The sequence below is a fragment of the Balaenoptera ricei genome, chromosome 9 (assembly GCF_028023285.1).
Source record: "Balaenoptera ricei isolate mBalRic1 chromosome 9, mBalRic1.hap2, whole genome shotgun sequence".
Lineage (NCBI taxonomy): Eukaryota > Metazoa > Chordata > Mammalia > Artiodactyla > Balaenopteridae > Balaenoptera > Balaenoptera ricei.
Window position 1 is genome coordinate 65,286,950 of NC_082647.1, and position 19,737 is coordinate 65,306,686.

At 34.8% G+C, this 19,737-nt stretch overlaps 1 protein-coding gene across 6 annotated transcripts in view; it reads left to right on the forward strand.

The window, feature by feature from the left end:
* Window positions 1-19,737, forward strand: part of PHF14 (PHD finger protein 14) — a 201,520-nt gene that overhangs the window by 44,528 nt on the left and 137,255 nt on the right. For all 6 annotated transcript variants that reach the window (XR_009505068.1, XM_059933933.1, XM_059933934.1 and 3 more), the window contains exons 8-13: window positions 10,154-10,300; window positions 11,103-11,373; window positions 11,682-11,788; window positions 12,932-13,027; window positions 14,890-14,993; window positions 17,505-17,636. Coding sequence is in view for 5 of the 6 variants with exons in the window: in XM_059933933.1 (XP_059789916.1) it covers window positions 10,154-10,300; window positions 11,103-11,373; window positions 11,682-11,788; window positions 12,932-13,027; window positions 14,890-14,993; window positions 17,505-17,636 (857 nt within the window). In the remaining variant the exon portion in view is untranslated. The remainder of the gene's footprint in view (window positions 1-10,153; window positions 10,301-11,102; window positions 11,374-11,681; window positions 11,789-12,931; window positions 13,028-14,889; window positions 14,994-17,504; window positions 17,637-19,737) is intronic.

The following is a 19,737-nucleotide window of genomic DNA, read 5'->3' on the forward strand; positions in this document are numbered from 1 at the left end:
TGTGGCGCACGGGCTTAGTTGCTTCGCGGCATGTGGGATCTTCCCAGACCAGGGCTTGAACCTGTGTCCCCTGCATTGGCAGGCAGATTCTTAACCACTGCGCCACCAGGGAAGTCCCGATCGTATGGTTTTTATTTTTCAATTTGTTAATGTGGTGTGTCACATTGATTGATTTGCAGATATTGAAAAATCCTTGCATCTTTGGAATAAGTCCCACTTGATCATGGTGTGTGATAATATATATGGTTCTTATTTATCTTGTTTATTGTCTGTCACTTTCATTAGGACATAGATTCATGAGGACAAGGATTTTTTGTTCTTTTTTATTTTTCACTGTATCCTCAATGCTTAGAATACAAGTTGATGGACAAGATCCCTCTGTCATTCAGCTTTTATTTGGTCAGCTGTTTAGCATTTAAGGTCTTTTTTTTTTTTTTAAGATTTTATTTAAAAAAGAATTCTAGGGTAAAATTAGTTTTCAAACCATCATTTTAAGTATAGTGCCTTGCATATTTGATTTCCCATTTTTCCTTGTTTTGATTTCCTATTTATCTACGGGTATGGACTGAGAATATTTCCTTGGCACATTTTCTTGTGGTATTGGAATAACTTTATTCATACACATGTCTCTTTATCTCTTTGGTTTGCATAAGTTGATGTTCACTGCTGCCCCAGCTCAGTTACCTGTTAAAGCGTGTGTTAGCAAATAGATCTCTTTCACTTTGGTACTTCTCTAAGAATCTTATTTAACCTTTATCTGAAGTTTGACTGTAAGAAATATGATTTATTTGGAATATATACAGAATATCAACTCCTCTAAACATTCTATGTAAGCCATATTATTAGATGCTTACATACCTGGGCAAAATTATTTTGATTCTTACTATTATTCCTTTTGCTGATGTGTGCTTTTTACATTTTTGTTGTTGTTGAAAGCCTTACTGATTTTTTTCTTTTGTATTAACTGGGAATGTTAGTGAACCTATTTCTCAGCACAGTATTCTTTCTCTCAGTTCTCAATAGTAGGTATAGCAGTGTGTTTGCTTACTAATTGGTTTGTGATATTGTGAATTATGTAACTGATTGTATTAATAACTTCTTTTATTTTCTGGAAGTTTCAGAACCACATTTGGAGTCTATACCAATGTGCATGTGGCCTTTAAGATAAATGCTGTGGTTGTTCATCTTCTTGATGTTGTATCTTACCTAGGCTTTTGGCAGCAAGTAATAGAATACTTAACTGCAGTAGCCTAAGTAGTTATTAACTATCTCATACGACAGGAGGCATAAACATAAGTAGTTCTGGGGTTGTTTCAGCAGCTCAATGATGAAGTCTTATTTTATCCTTCTATCCCACCAGCATCAACACGTTTTTCTTTTTAGTTCCTAACCTTGTTGTCTCATGGTCTCAACATTGCTGGAATAGCTCTTAGTACTGTGTTCTTTCATTATGGAATTCAAAGTCAAAGAGAAGGGAAAGGGTTCTCTTATTATTAGGAATGAAAAATTTTCTCATACGTTCACTCCAGTAGATTTTCCCATCATCTCATGTACTGAAACAGTCATTATGGCCATCGTTAGCAATGAGATAAGTTGGGAAGGTGAAACCTGACATTTTTAGTTTCTGTCAAAGAAAATGGATTTTACAAAAAAGGAATATGTTGGAAGGGAATGACTGGGGGTGTGGTCAGCAACTAACAGTTTGCTACAACTAGCCTAAGAAGTTGGCAGTTTATTTCCATTCACTGTAGCTCATACCTAGACCAAATGAAGAAGTCTTTATATCAGCTATTAAAAGAAGGAAAAGAAGAATCAGGTGTTTTGAATTAAAAAAAAAAAACACAAGTAAAAATGTCACCTTTCCCGTTTTTCCCTTCTTTGCTTCAGAGTAGAAGAATTCTAATATTCTGGGCCTTCTTTTCTCTGGGTCTGATCTGTTTCCTGGTCTTTGCCTTTTAATGTCGTACCCTCTCCTTCTAGCCTCCCTCATCACAGTGGAACTGGCTTCTCAGTAGTCCTTCCTTTCTAAGGCTTTTTTTTTCTCATTGGCTTTTTACCCCAGTCAGAGCGGGGGGTCAAGTTAATACTGGCTCAATTACTTTGTGTTTTTTAGGGAATTCAGTTTAATAAATCAGAACATTGTTTAGTCAAGATTATTGTTATTTTTGATTTATGGTACATTTTATGCCAAAAGAGATCACCTGTCTAAACTCCAAACATTAGTATGGCTTTAGCATCTGTTAGTCAAGGAAAGAAAACATTCTACATTGAAAAAATAATTCCATAGACTGAATAGTACTGGCTTTATCTTTTATCATCACAGCCCCAAGTTAGTTCTATAATCTTACACAGAGCTTTGAGGAATACTCTGTATGTCTGGGCTTCATCTTATTTTTTCCTACCTCTTTTTTCACCTCATTCCATTATTCACTCTCACCTTCCACACACACACATACACACACACTCTACAGTCCTTACTTAGTTTTTAAAATTAATAATTAAAACTTAATTAAAATTATCTTATATTTTGCATATTTTAATAAGCCATCTCAAATCCTTTTTGAATAATATAAATGATAAATAACATATAGGATAAAAACACACCAGTCTTGTTTTTAATAAAGAGTTTATATCATTATTTTTGAATTAACTTTATGAGTTTTGTATCAGTGTCTAAATTGAATATATACCATAAGACCATATTTTTATCTGTATTATAAACCACAGTTGAAAATAGTGAATTTAGAATGGTCCAACTAAGTGTAAGGAAATATAAAATATAATAATAAATGCAGATGGGTAATTCTTAAATATGTGCAGAGCAGAGTATTAGGGTTTTCCTAGATAAACTGATATTGGATAAGTTGAGCTTTAGCTGCAGAATAAATTAACATAGGTTTACTCTCTGTGTTTTAACAGATATGGTTAAAAAATGAAGAGTAGAATTGGATACTTTAAAGTGTTATATAATCATTAAATTATATATATTTTCGTGCTAGAAAGAAATATGTCAGATTTTAACCAGCTTAACATAAATAGTTAATACCTTTTAATGCTTTTGTGGAATCTGATGCCAAAGGATAATTTTGCTTTCCTGTACAAAGCCTTATTTTTCTGTTAACTAGATTAGTATTAATTTTTTATATAAAAGGTAAAGATAATATTTTAATGATGGATAAAGAAACTGCTATATATTTTTAAATAAATATAATTTAAATACATAAAAAGACTTAATGTAAATTTAGTTCACCTTGGTTTTAGACAGCCACATTTTGCATACAATGTGTATGAGTGTTTTAAGAATTGATAAAATACTTAAGTCATAAAAGTGGAAAATGAAAAAGTGATAAATGCCAAATGGGAAAAATATACCTTCAAAAATGAGATCAAGTTGAATACAGATTCTTAGATAGAACCCAAATACAAGATATCAATAAAGCTAAGTTGGTTACTTTCAGTTTTTATAGGAAGAAATACTAAACAGCTATAGACATAGTTTTGTTTATGGTTCAGAAATATATAAAGGACAAAATATGTACATTGTCAAATTAATTTTTCTCTTTTGGTATCTAGACACTAGGCATTTGGGCATTGAATTTGCATTTAAAATTTTCATCTGTAAAAAGTCTTAGAAATTTCAAGCACTAGAATAAGAAATTAAGAAATCTTGCTCAGATTTATTGTTTTTATTCTTTGGTCTTCATCATCTGGGAGTTTCAGATTTGAGTACAAGACTCTTTAAAAAATAAATTACAGCTGTATGTTAAACAAGTTAATCATATAATGTCTGCAGAGGCACTGCGGCTGAGGGCTGACAGAATTATAACTCAGCAAGTATTTGTGGAACATGACTGTAAGGAGTAAGTCCTTGTTGAATTCACGTTCCGAAACTCAGTTAAGTTGTGTTAACGGGTGACCTAAACTTTGTATAGCAAACAGTGAGATTTATAATCAAACAAAGCTTCATAGTACTCTGTGAAATCAGTCAATCATGATTGAGGGCATGTGCATATGTGCAAGACACTAAACTCTAGGTATGGGGTGGAGGAGTTTGTCAGGGAGCATAAAAATAGCTTTAAGTCACAGTATCAACCTAGGTGGGGATAGATAGTAAACACAATAAAATGTTCAACAGTCTTACAAGATGGCAATAAAAGATGTCACAGGTGCCTAGTATGGACAAGAAGTGGTGTAAATACAGAAAGAAGTTTCCCTGGAAGAATCAGAAACTTCAGCTGGACCTTCTTGACCTATCTGTCTCTTACCTTTGAACTATCTAAGGATTACAAATTAATGTTTTTACTGTCATTCATTCAGTATATTTGTTCAACAGATATATTGATCTACTGTGTATTAGGCGGTGCTATGGACCAGGGGTCCCCAACCCCCAGGCCGCAGACCACTACTGGTCCATGGCCTGTTAGGAACTGGGCCGCGCAGCAGGAGGTGAACAGCGAGCGAGTGAAGCTTCATCCGCTGCTCCCCATCGCTTGTGTTACTGCCTGAACCATCACACCCCTCACCCCACCCCACCCCACCCCACCCCCGGTCTGTGGAAAAATTGTCTTCCATGAAACCGGCCCCTGGTGCCAAAAAGGTTGGGGACTGCTGCTATAGACCCTGTAGAGATAACAGTGAACAAAACAAACTGTGCTCTTAAGGTAGCTTACATTTTAGTGGCAGGTGGGTTCTCCTCTGACAGAGAGTGAAAAAGTTAGCCAAAAAAATACTGTGATAAGTATTGTGGAGAAATATAAAGCAGGATAAAGTATTTAGGGAGTAAGGGAGGTAGGGCAATGCTGTTTTATATGGGGAGATCAGAGAAGGGCTCTCTAATAAGGTGACACTTTATGGAAATATGTAAGGAAAATTGTAGGGAGCATATGTTTATTTGAGAGGAGAGCATTACAGGCAGGGAGAACAGAAATACAGAGGCTCTGAGGTAGGAACATGCTTGGTTTGAGGACCAAGAAGAAGACTGGTGTGGCTGGTACAGAGTTAGGGGCTGGGGTTTGGTAAGAGGAGAGGAGGAGGTCATAGAGGTAGCAGGGAGCTACTTCATGTAGGGCCTGGAAAAATATGGGAATGACTTTGGATTTACACTCTGAGTGAGATGGAAGGCCATAAGAGTTGCATAGAGTATATATGAACCAACTGATGTTTAAAAGGACTGCCCTGATAACTGTATTGAGTACAGGCTGTAGGGAGGCAAGGGTGAAAGCAGGGAGGCCAGTTAGAACTTTTACTGTAACAGGTTTTAGGATGGAGGTAATGAGAAATGACAAATTTTCTAGGTATTTGCTGAAGGAGTGTGGAATGTAACAGAAAGAGAGGGTAAAAAGGGTGACTTCTTTTTGGCCTGAGCTTCTAGTAGAACGGAGTTGTGGTTTACTGAGATGGAAAAGACTGAAGGAAGAGCAGATCTGTTGCAGGAGAAAAGGAAACTGAGGACAGTTTTGGACATGTTGAGTTCAAAATGCCTATTAGACATGTAAGTGGAGATATCAGGTAGGTTGTTGGCCATCAGAGTCTGAAGTTTAGGGAAGCAGTCAAGGCTAAAGATATAAATTTGGGAGCTGTCAGGGTATAGATAATATTTATGGTGAGATGACTAGATGAAAGTATCTAGGTTATAAGAGTAGAAGGAGATGGGAAGAGGTCTGATGACTGTCATAGGGCTACCTCAGCATTCAACAGCATTCAAATTTGGGAAAATAAGGAGGAATCTACCAAGGAGACTGAGGAGGAGTGATCAGTGAGGTAAAAAAAAAGAACTAAGAGAGGTATTTCAAAGAAGTGTTTCAAAGAGGGAGTGACCAAATTGTGTCAAAGGAGTAAGATTAAGATTGAGAAATGACAATTGGAATTGGCAAAATGAAGGTCATTTTGCACTTGACAGGAGCTATTGGAGTGGTTGGGAGTAGTCAATGAAAACTTAGGAATGGAATAGAATTGAAGATAGCTAATATGGACAGGCCTTTAGATTTTTCCTTTTAAGAGGAGCTTAGAAGTGGAACAACAAATGGGAGCCCAAGGAAGGTCTTTTAAGTATTTTTAAAGGATATTACAGTATGTTTAGCATGCCAGTGGAGAGAAAAAATGTGTGAGAGAGATAGAATTGCTGGAGGGAAGACGGGGTGGGATATAACTGCAACTGAAGGTTAAACTTAGAGAGGAACATTGGGCAATTTATTCATAGTAACAGGAGATTAGTCAGAGGATATGTGTAGACATGCAGATAGGTTGAGGTATGTGGTGATAAGAGGTTGTGGAAGTTTTTGTTTTGTTGCTTTTCTCCTCTCTTCGAAACCCTCTCCAGTGAGATAAACAAACAAGGTCATCATCTGCAAGTTAGGAATAGGGAGGAGATATTGAAGGTTTGAGAGTGAGATAAAGCTATTCAATAATTATCTACAAAAATGGAATACAAATTAATTTGAGAATGTGTTCAGCTGCTCAGGTACAGGTACAAAATAGGGGAAGAGTTGGATTTACCTGTGCCGTAGGTTTTGCCAAGCGAAGCTCGTTGAGGAAGAGAGGAACAAGCAAATCGATGCGCCATGCAAAGAAGTAATTAATTGATGGACCATGAAATAATCAGGTAAAGAGGGCAATCATGTGCATGGGCTCTCGGACAGTCAGAAGACAGAAAGTCTGTACATTGGAGACCTGAAAGGTGTTAAAAACTTGTTTGAGTCTTAGAGGGAGTGATCAGGAAAGATAAAAGATGATGCTCAGAGAATGATATTTTAGGCATTGAATTATGGAAAGAGTACAGAATCTAGGTCCAGTCATGGGAATTAAATGGCTGAGGTGGGGTGGATAAGAACACTGATGGTGTTGTAATTGAGAAGGTAAATATGATATGCTCCTAACTCATTATAGTATTTCAGTAAACACTTCAGTTTTATTAAGGTACCAATAAAGCATCCCTACTTTCTTAAAATTATATTGTTTTTACAAGTGCCAGTTGGTTCTCAGTGTACAAGACTCCCAGTAGTTTCTTTCAGTTTATATTCCTTTGATCTGCTGTATCAGTATTACTCAGGGAGCTTTGTTTAAAAAATATATATTTTTTAAGATTCTAGAACAAATCATGCAATCCAGAGGTCCACAGCCTAAATTAGACCTGTAGATACATTTTTTTGATAAGAATAGTGCTATAAAAAGACAACCTTGAGTTGAGGGGCATTCCACTTTGTCACATTGCTCCTAGTCCCCACCATTTACCCCGCATCCCCCCACCCCCTCACCCCCATCATTACTTTTGTCTTATAATTTTCCAGCGTCTTTTAGGCCCCTTTGCACGTTTACGTTTACTGGTACTTTTTCTCAAGGCATTCACGTTTAAAACTCTTTGCCTTAGACCTACTGAATCACAATCTCCAGAGTTGGGCTTTTGTCATTTCTGTTTGGAAATGTCCTTAAGTAAATCTGATGACAGGTAGTGGTTAAAAAAGACAGATCTTAACTTACTAGCAATGGATCTTGGGTCAGCAACTTAACCTCTCTTGTTTTCAGTTTTCTATCCATAAAATTGATATTAAAATAATAGAACCCACCTCATGTGGTAGTGTTAAAGGATAAATGAGATAGTATGAAAAAAGGCACCTGTGCCTGGTACATGGTAGATATTCAGAAAAATATTTTTCCCTTTCTGTTTTCCATTGGGAGTAGGATCTTGAAAGTTTCTCTAGGCAAGTTGAAGGGATATTCCAGGTCAACCAATGCATTAATTAGGACACTATTTTGAATGGTTTAACAAAACCAAATAGCCAGTGACTTAAACAAAGAAGAAGTTGAATTCTTTCTACATTCCAGACTGATTTGATATTGGGGGAGTTTGGTTCCAGGGACCAGGTGCCTTCTTTTTTTTTTTTTAAAGTTTTTATTTATTTATTTATTTATTTATTTATTTATTTATTTATTTATTTATTTTTGGCTGTGTTGGGTCTTCGTTTCTGTGCGAGGGCTTTCTCTAGTTGCGGCGAGCAGGGGCCACTCTTCATCGCGGTGCACGGGCCTCTCACTGTCGCGGCCTCTCTTGTTGCGGAGCACAGGCTCCAGACGTGCAGGCTCAGTAGTTGTGGCTCACGGGCCTAGTTGCTCCGTGGCATGTGGGATCTTCCCAGACCAGGGCCCGAACCCGTGTCCCCCTGCATTGGCAGGCAGATTCTCAACCACTGCGCCACCAAGGAAGCCCCCAGGTGCCTTCTTACTTGTTGCTTCATCTTCTCTTAGTCTGTTGCACTTTCTTACATGGTCAGAGATGGTTTATCACACCTTGACTGGGTTCCACCCCATTGGAAGGAAGGAAGAAAAGGTTAAGAGTAGGCAGTTTCCTTTCAAGGGTATGGTTAGGAAATTTCACAAACCTCATTGGCTGGAACTTATCACATGGCCATATCCAGATGCTGAGAGTCTGGAGCAGAGATTTTCTATCAAGGTCGTCAAGTACCCAGTAGAAACTCAGAAGATTCTAGTACTAAGGAGAAGAAGGGGAGGATAGATATTAGAAGACTGGTTTCTGTCACAGTTAATATTTGCTTGGTACATCTGTTCCACTGTCTAAACAAGGTTAATCCCTTGGTCATTCTAGCCTTAGACTTAGGGTTTATTGTCCCCCAATCCCAAATAATGAAAACAACAAAAAGAATTACTTGGGCTACCTAGTCCCTTTCAGATATCTTTTTGACCAGAGATGACTGGTCTTTTTAGCAAGTCACAGTCTAGGTCCTAATGCTTAACTCATCTATGCAAGCATGAATCCTATCTCTGATAAGTCAATTTCAACCTTACCTACTACTTTAAAACAGTATAATAGTTCTCCAGATCATTTTGACTGCGGTTCAATGTGTTCTTTATTTCCATTAGCCTATTCTGTGACCAGGATGTAGAGTATGTTGTGAGAAAGCAACTGTGTGTGTGTGCGTGCATTTTAATGCAATCTCCTGCCCATGTTTTTGTATTGTGTACCTATATGAAGTAGTTGTTATTAAATCTGTTTTACTAGTGAGTTAACAGAGACCCAGAGATGTTTAGCAACTTGTTTGGAGCCACAAAAATCAGTAAATGGTGGAGCCAGGATTTATCTCCAGGTTTTTATATTTCCAAATTCTGTGATCACAGTGTTCACAGTGCTATATTGTGACATCTTTGGATATCACACTACAGAATTTGATCATATGCTTTTTTTTTAATGTCAAGGACACTTTAGTTTTATTATTACGATGATTTCTCTTTTTGTACTTTCTCATTTGTTTCTTCTTTTCTTAGTGTCATCATTTATCTTTGGGCTGTAAAACCCCACCTTACTAAGAGACCCTTTAACATAACTTAGATAAAAACCTATATGGATAGCTTATCTTTATTTTTCTCTTTGGGACAGACCTAAAGAATGAACTGCCTGTTACTTTGCTGGCAATCACATTGCACATTACTTTTTCTGGCTACATATTTACAATTTATTTCTATTTTTGATAGTAGATTTCTTTTATTTTTGGTACCCTACTATTTATCAATAAAAAAATGTACCCATTAAGGTAGCACCATAAAATATGACTGTGAGCGAGCTGTGTTTCCATCTGAGGTTTTAGGGTTTCATGAAGAGTTAAAGGGACTATCTAAAGTGTTTTATTGACAAGGCCTGGCCTTCTTAATCCATTTTTGTCCCAGGTAGAATCTGCATGTGCATTTCTAGTCAATTAGAAGTGCCCTACTTATCTGTGTTGGCTAGTCCTGTATTTTCTAGATATACTGTTGTTTTATAATATTAATCTATGTATGCATAACTTTAATATTTAATGATGGTTTCTACCTAAGATTATTGAAATCTTATTTGTTTTAAACAGCGATTATTTGTTTAGGTAACAAATATAACTAAATGGTAATACCTAAGATTTGATTTCAGTATTTTTAAATCCACAAGGCCCTTTAAAGAAAAAAATTGCTAATTTGAACTTGATATATAGGATTAAGTTTCTAAAGCAACAATTTTTACCATTATGTGTAAAAATTACTTCTGTAATTTATTTTAGGAATAACCAACACTGTAGGATATTCTTCAAAAAGGAAATATTATCTATTATCGTTGTTTTTTTATGACCCTTTGAAGTAAAAATGTTTACTTTTTCCCCCCTGTTTTTTGATATAGGATATAGCAGATCCATTTTTTGCTTATTGTAAGCAACATGCAGATAGGTTAGACAGAAAGTGGAAGAGAAAAAATTACTTGGCTCTACAATCCTATTGTAAAATGTCTTTACAAGAGAGAGAGAAGCAGCTATCACCAGAAGCACAGGTATGGATGGTATTCATGCCAAAACTCATGTTTTTTTCTTTCAAGGTTATAGATTTCAGGGAATTCCCTGGCGGTCCAGTGGTTAGAACTCTGCGTTCTCACCGCTGAGGGCCCGGGTTTGATCCCTGGTCTGGGAACTAAGATCCCACAAGCCACGCAGCATGGCCAAAACAAAAAAAAAAAATCAAGGTTATAAATTTCAGATCTCATGTGTGTTTGCCAATGACATGTGAAGTATAATTGTGAAATCTGGTTAGTTACCTAGGAAGTGGATTGTCATTAAGGTAAATGGTGAGTGTAGTTTGTGGTTGAATATATTACTTGTCACCTAGTCAACAAAGCAGTCATTTGTAAAGCATGCTTCCAGTACATTAAAGAATGTGGCTTAGAGGAAATTATTCTATCAGTGCAATATGTTGACCACATCTTTTTTCAGTCTGTTCTAATGTTCTTTTATGCGAAGAATTTGATTAGTTTGCCCATCATATAAAATGTATTTTTATGTAAATTAAGTACATTTATGGAGACTAGTGCAAGGCTAGTTGAGAAGAGAAACTTCAGCTTAATCATGTTAGTTTTTGACAATTCTGATCATAGACTAGGACAGTTGTTACTAGGGGTAGACCTGGTTTATTATAACCCAAGAATTATACAGTATACCTTAAGGACTGTGGATAGATATAATTTGCCTTGATATGTGAAATTCTGGTTATCTTTACTTTTTCTAAATGTGGAAGTAAAAATCATAAGGAGTATGTTCCATTTTAATATCTTTTAAAATTTGTATACATTTCTTTTATAGGCAAGGATCAATGCCCGGCTTCAGCAATATCGTGCCAAAGCAGAACTAGCTCGATCCACCAGACCCCAGGCCTGGGTTCCAAGGGAAAAATTGCCCAGACCACTCACTAGCAGTGCTTCGGCCATTCGTAAACTTATGCGGAAAGCAGAACTAATGGGGATCAGTACAGATATCTTCCCAGTGGACAATTCAGATACTAGTTCTAGTGTGGATGGAAGGAGAAAACATAAGCAACCTGCTCTCACTGCTGATTTTGTGAATTATTATTTTGGTCAGTATAGACACTGATGCATGCACGTTTTCATTGATGACAATTTGCCGATGGAGATTTTGATATGCTGTCAATTTTTAGAAATTTACTAGCAATGTTACATATATCAAGTAAACGCATGTTTATTTTCCTAATAAGTTGTGGGTTGTTGTAAAATGCTAAGTTAATTTGTGAATAGAGTTAAAAGTGTTTTGAATAATGTAGATTTATCCATGTGATCATCCCTATGGCTAGCTTCTTCCTTTGTGTATTTTGTATATCAGCTTTTATTTTCTACTAAAGTAAAATTGGATATTTAATTTAAATAGAGAGAAATATGCGCATGATTCAAATTCAAGAAAATATGGCTGAACAAAAGAATATAAAGGATAAATTAGAGAATGAACAAGAAAAGCTTCATGTGGAATATAATAAGGTAAGTTGGCTATAAAACAAACAACATAATATATTACATCTTATTGATGATTTCTTTTGTGATTTTATAACATTTTTATTTATGTTTTATTTTGAAATTCCTCTGGAGTTTTTACAACTTGCCTACAATTCCGACCCCTCATTATTTTCATTACCATCACTAACACTTACTGAGTACTTTCTATGTGCCAGGCACAATTTTGAGCACTTTTACTTGTATTAACTCATTTAATTCTCATTTCAGCTTTATAATATAGCTTAGGATTACTGCTCCCATTTTGAGAGTAAACTGAGTCCTAAACAGAGGAAGTAATTTGCGCAGGCTCACACAGGTAGTCAAGACACAGAGTTGGAGTTTGAGGCCCAGCAGTCTGACTCCATTCCTTATTCCTAACCACTGTATTGTGGAACTTCTCTTTCTAAGTTGTAGAAAACTTTAAAACCTATTTTGAAATTACTGTTTTTTTCTTGAATTGTTTGTTACTTTTGATTAAAAAAAAAAGAACTCCTAATTTAAATTTCCCTTCTACCCCTTCATTCTAAAGATGAGGAAGATCAAAAAGAAATATATAAAAGCAAGTTGTGACTAAATGTTAGGTAATAAGTAACACGAGCATATAAAACCAAGATTGACTTATTGATAAATAATATTTTAAGTGATAAAAAAATTTGTAGGAAGTAAATTTCCAATAATCAGCCACACTGTATTGAAAAGAGTACTGGGATTCAATTCAAAAGACCTAAGGATTCTTGCTTGTCTTATGATTTTGGCTAAGTCACGAAAACCTGGTGATCCTTAGTTTTCTCATTGGGAAAATGGTGGGAGTGCATCTTGATAGACTCATAAGGATTAATTAGCAGAATGTTTCTGAAATTATATAGTAAACTATAATAGAATATATAAATGTAGGCATCATTATTATCGTTAGTAAAAATGGTAACATAAAACAAAATGCTTACATTTTGTTGGTGCTGCTTAAATAATTGGAGACCCTCATTTTTCAATGTATTGTATTTGAATGTGTTAAAAATATATGGACTATAAATACAGATTTTTTGGACATTTATTAATAAATTATTTACATTTTCACATATTTTACTGTGTATTTTAATGGTTTACTAATTTGAATTATTTACATTGTAGCTGTGTGAATCTTTAGAAGAACTACAAAACCTGAATGGAAAACTTCGAAGTGAAGGACAAGGAATATGGGCCTTACTAGGCAGAATCACAGGGCAGGTTAGTTTCTTTCCAATTGCTATTTCTTTCTCTTCTTGCTCTCTATATGATTTCAAAGATCAGAACTCTAATACAACTGTCGCTTCACTAACTAAAGAATTCCGTTTAATCAGGGCCAACTAATCCTCTGGGATAATGATTCCTGCCTGAAGTACATCTAGAGCTTTGGAAGCTGCCTACTGAGAACTTGTAGCTTAATTTGGTTGTTTTAACAGCTATCTTGTTTGCAGATTTTTTCATTTGCTCTAACTGATTGACCTGTCATTTGTGATGAAGCTAAGATTTGAAGCATGAGTTACTTCTACCATATTCTTCCGCCTCCAATGTAGGGGTTTTAGATTCCTTGCCACATTTCTTCTGTCCTGTTCTTGTGCTATAATTAGTTCTTTTTTTTTTTTTTTTTTTTGGACCGGGGGGTGTGTGTAAAATTTAAACGGAAAACTGGAGAGATTTATTTTCATGTTGATTTGGCTTTGAACTGCGTAAGAAATGGTTTTTGAAACTTTAATGTTAAAGTGTAGTTTTTCTCCTTCAGTAGCTATTATTGTAGTTATGAAAAAAATTAACTTTATCCTTGAACATATTTAGCCTTTTATAGTTCTTGGTATTGAAAAGAAGAATCATTGCCAAATGGATTTCTTTGAATGCTTTTTTTTTTGGTACTGTGTACATAATTCTTAAATTAAGAATTCATTTGAATAATTTCAGTTATTTTTTTAAGGATGATGGAGACTCACTGTGGTCCTTTCACTATGAAAATAGTTTTGTTTGTGAAGGAAGGTTTTCAAAGAACAGATATTTTTCATTGTACTTGTTTTAAAGGTTTACAAAGAGTCAAATTCATTAAACAATTTGTGTAGACATATTATTTTAGAAGGTAATGCATACTGATATGTATTGTGCCATGCTGGCTTTGAAGATGCTGCTTTTGTGAACAAGGTGTATGTGGCTTATATTTTATATTGAATAACATAATATAAAAGGTGAGAATGAATAGTCGCATATGGAGAATTGACCTTTGTTTCTATTGTTAGGTTGTTGATGAATTTTTGGAAGATTATGGTGTTTTATATTTTATATTTAGATAAGTTAATATTGAATGCAAGCCTATTATTAGTTTATTTGGCAAGCTAGCATTATCTTTTGGCTTGGTTTGCAAGTTTGTGTCATAAGAATTTCCTATTTAGTATAAAACATTATCTACTATAAAAGAGCATTTTCATTTATTAAATCACTTGTAACAGAAGCACATGCATTTCCTTGTGCAAATGTAAAATACACAGCAGAAGTAGAATTCATTTGTACCACTTGCAGGACACTTTTTTCCAGTTGGTTAAACAGATGCCAGCCCACCGGGCCACTGAGAAATGACTTTGATAGATGGTTGCTGTCTAGGAAGCCAGCATACTACTGATTAGTAGAAACCCAAAGAGAATCTACTTCGCTTTGTGGAGAGTTTGGTCCAATAAGATAATTTTTCTAATTAACCTTTGGAGCACCAGTGTAGCTGGGATGTTGAGGAAAATAAACGGCCTCAATATTCTTTTTGTCAAGTGTACTTTTTTTTTTTTAAGTTCTTAAATTCTTGTCCTTGTCTTTCATTTTTAAAGCTAAAGTAGAAGTTTAATTTTCATAATGTTTTAGTGGTCCACTGAAAATCAATGAAAGTATGTTATTATAGGCTTCTAGCGGCAGTGACTGAGACAAAAACTCATTTTAGTCCTTTTTGCCAATGTAAAAACTTGTAAAAGATTTCCCCCTCACAATCCTAGCATATTAGTTGACTTGAGCGGTGCATAGAAGAAAGTTGCTTTATATTTTTTCTTTAAAACAAAATAAACTGCATTTGTTCAAATCAATAGAAGTTGAACATACCGGCAATTTTGCGAGCACCCAAGGAGAGAAAACCAAGTAAAAAAGAAGGAGGCACACAAAAGACATCTACTCTTCCTGCAGTACTTTATAGGCAAGTAATGAAATTATGATAGATTAATATTGTGTATTTTTTTTTTCATTTTTAAAAATATTATTTATTTTTGGCTGCATTGGGTCTTGGCTGCTGCGCGTGGGCCTCTCATTGCGGTGACCTCTCTTGTTGAGGAGCACGGGCTTTAGGTGTGCAGGCTTCAGTAATTGTGGCACACGGGCTCAGTAGTTTTGGCTCGCAGGCTCTAGAGCGCAGGCTCAGTAGCTGTGGCACACGGGCCTAGCTGCTCCGCGGCATGTGGGGTCCTCCCTGACCAGGGCTTGAACCCATGTCCCCTGCATTGGCAGGCGGGTTCTTAACCACTGCGCCACCAGGGAAGCCCTTGTGTATTTTTAAACTAATACTTTTTAGTAACAAGATGCTTCAGATATTTGCGAATAAGTTATGTTTATATTGGAATTTAAGTTAAATGCATTTGAAGTTCATTTTATTAAAACCATCAAAGATGCTTTCCAGATTGAATGATGATAGAAGAGATTTTGCTCCTCTTTTAATGACAAGCTAAATCACTCTTTGTATCCTTTAAGTAACTGGGGCTATGTGTGCATATGTTCCATGGAAATGAACTGTCCTCTTTGGGGAATTGGAAAGTGACTTTAAATAATGTAGATGATTATTTTCTTAAATAGTTTAAATGATATGTTAGATAAATGGGCATTTATATTTTATTTTACTTGAATGAGTTTTAGAGGTTTACATGTGTTTTTAGGTAGTGATGGGTATTATAATATAGCTTGAACTACTGCCTTTGCACAGTGGTGGATAATGAAGATAAGTTTTAGATTTGAATCTGTCTACATTTTTTTCTCTCTTGGCTCAGTTGTAATAATTTCATTCTCCCAAATATTTTTGTTCTTCGCTCAGTATTTTACAGTATTCACCATTATAGCAATTTTACATAGTTATTAAGACTTCTTTCCATACTTCAGTAGGTTTGGATCTCACTGTTTTTTCCATGTAACTGATGATATTAATTGAGAAAAGTCTAGAAGATGCTAGTATATGTTTGTGTGTGTGTATACATACACAAATCTATCTATTCACATACACAAGTATATATGCTTTTGTAAATTTATAAATATTCTCCCCACAACCTCTTCCTTTCTCAGAAATAGCAGCAATAGCAACAATATCAGTCTCTATAATTACTTTCTCTTCTTGGTTGGAGGCTCTCTCCATAGGTAATAGCAGATAACTTCCTTGAACTGTGGAAGCCCACTAGTGTTTTAGTGTACTTTATGAAGACTAGCACATTCTCAGTCTAGCTTTTCCAAATAAAATTGGTTCATTTGGAACCATCAGGCATATCACTTATGCTCCTGACTTTTTATCACTACAGTTCATTTTTATTTCAGAATATGCTTTTAAGTAATTTTCCATTTTTACTCTGAGCCACTTTGAGACCCAGTACTGGTCGTTGTTGTCATTGTTGTGTATGTGTGTATGTGATCTTTTTTTCTAGGATTATTTAAAAATTCAAACATCGTCGCTGTTTCTGTATATATATGGCTCTTTTAGGTTCTCAACAACTTTTTCCTCAACCTTCACATTCTTAATATAAATATACCCTAGATTTTTAGGTCATGGTGTTTGTGCTCTCAGGAGTAGTTAACTTGTCCTTTTGCACAAGAAAAGTTGGATTTCTTAAGAACAAACAAAAATCTAAAATAACAGTAACAGGGACTTTCCTGGTGGTCCAGTGGTTAAGACTTCACCTTCCAACACAAGGGGTGCGGGTTCGATCCCTTGTCGGGGAGCGAAGAGCCCACATATCTCGTGGCCAAAAAACCAAAACATAAAAAAAAAACAACAAAAAAAACCTGGAAGCAATATTGTAACAAATTCAATAAAGACTTTAAAAATGGTCCATATAGTAAATAAATAAGATAACATAATGTAACATAACAGTAACAACAATAGTAAAACTTCCCATTCTTTATAATAAATAATCAATTGGTATATTTTTAAGACTCAAAGTCTGATTTTGTAAAGAAACTTATATATGTAGCTTATTTACATGTTGAAGGTTCTTTGAAAGATTTATAATTAATGGTAGAAAATAAACTGAATTTTGTTTGTAAAGTAACTTCTTTTGTAGTTTTAGAGAGGTAGAAAATTGAAAGTTTTTTTGTTTAATAATTTGTTTCTAGAAAAAAATTGGTCTAATGTTAAATGGGTTTTAAAGTGATAATTAAAATTAAGATAAAGACAACGTTAACATAAGTATTTAACATATGCCCTTCTCTGAAAAGTATGACACCAGCAATATTTAAATTTATACTAGATCCAGGCTATTTTTCTACATTCTCAAAAGTATATAGAACTAATAGTTATTGACATTATAAAAAGACATGTTACGAAAAAATATTTGATTTCAATAAAAGAAAAGTTAATATGGTGAAATTTTGAAATTTTAAAAATATGCTATAAGTTAACTGTTCACTATGATGATTATTATTCTAATCCTTTATTTGCTGCCTTTATTCAAAGTTGTGGAATTTGTAAGAAGAACCATGATCAGCATCTTCTTTTATTGTGTGATACCTGTAAACTCCATTACCATCTTGGATGTCTGGACCCTCCTCTTACAAGGATGCCAAGAAAGACCAAAAACAGTTATTGGTAAGTAAAATGGAGAGGATTTAGATGTTAGAACTGCTTTGCTCTTAGTTTCAACAGTGTAAGTGTTATATCATATTGCTTCATATAAAGTTTTCAGTAAGTTTTTAATTGATATTTTTATAATTTTTTCCAATTTTATTGAGATATAATTGACAGTTAAAAATTGTGTAGTTTTAAAAATAAACAAATGGGACCTAATGAAACTTAAAAGCTTTTGCACAGCAAAGGAAACCATAAACAAGATGAAAAGACAACCCTCAGAATGGGAGAAAACATTTGCAAACGAATCAACTGACAAGGGATTAATCCCCAAAATATACAAGCAGCTCATGCAGCTCAATATCTAAAAAACAAACAACCCAATCCAAAAATGGGCAGAAGACCTAAACAGACATTTCTCCAAAGAAGATATACAGATTGCCAACAAACACATGAAAGAATGCTCAACATCGTTAATCATTAGAGAAATGCAAATCAAAACTACAATGAGATATCATCACACCGGTCAGAATGGCCATCATCAAAAAATCTACAAACAATAAATGCTGGAGAGGGTGTGGGGAAAAGGGAACCCTCTTGCACTGTTGGTGGGAATGTAAATTGATACAGCCACTGTGGAGAACAGTATGGAGGTTCCTTAAAAAACTAAAAATAGAACTACCATACGACCCAGCAATCCCACTACTGGGCATATACCCTGAGAAAACCATAATTCAAAAAGAGTCATGTACCAAAATGTTCATTGCAGCTCTATTTACAGTAGCCAGGACATGGAAGCAACCTAAGTGTCCATCGACAGATGAATGGATAAAGAAGATGTGGCACATATATACAATGGAATATTACTCAACCATAAAAAGAAACGAAATTGAGTTATTTGTAGTGAGGTGGATGGACCTAGAGTCTGTGATACACAGTGAAGTAAGTCAGAAAGAGAAAAACAAATACCGTATGCTAACACATATATATGGAATCTAAGAAAAAAAAAAGTCATGAAGAACCTAGGGGCAAGACGGGAATAAAGACACAGACTTACTAGAGAATGGACGTGAGGATATGGGGGGGGAAGGGTAAGCTGTGACAAAGTGAGAGAGCGGCATGGACATATATACGCTACCAAATGTAAAGTAGATAGCTAGTGGGAAGCAACTGCATAGCACAGGGAGATCAGCTCAGTGCTTTGTGACCACCTAGAGGGGTGGGATAGGGAGGGTGGGAGGGAGGGAGATGCAAGAGGGAAGAGATATGGGGACATGTGTATATGTATAGCTGATTCACTTTGTTATAAAGCAGAAACTAACACACCATTGTAAAGCAATTATACTCCAATAAAGATGTTAAAAAAAAATTGTGTAGTTTTAAAGTTTACAACTTAATGATTTGATATATATATGTATACATTATGAAATAATCACCACAATCAAGCTAATTAGCATAGTCATCACCTCACATAGTTACCAGTTTTTTGTGGTGAGAACATTTCAGACATAAATATTTATTATAGCATTATATGAATAAAGATGTAGCAGTTTTTTGATAAATGAATTTTAAGTTAATTGAGGCTATTTTGGTATCGTAGCAATAGTTTCTTAAAGCATGAATTCTGTTTAATGTGTTTATAATTCTCTTGCTTTATTATACATTTTTTTAAATGCTTTAATTTTGTTTTGAAATTGAACGAATTTATCAAGAATTTACCTCCATATTCATGCTTTTATTTGTAATTTAGTATTTTATTTCTAAATTAGTGTCACCTAAGGCTTTACTTCTGGTACTTGTTATTTGTGCTAGTTGTATATTTAAGTTCAGCCATTCTTTGCAAATCTAGAAACATTTGACATATGTTTCTGAATTATTTTTTTCATTAACTTAGGCATGTTGAATCACTACAGATGTTTGATAAAAGCTTATGATATTTATAAGTTTTATTCTTAATTTTAGTCCAAGGAAGAGACAGATGTTCAAATTCTAATAGATTGATTCCATACAGGAAGAATATAGGCCACGGAAAGCTTTGGAATGAACTTGACTATTCTTATTATACAAACTTTATACAAATTCTAGTTTTAGAAAAGACTGGGCCCCAGATTTTTAAATGGTA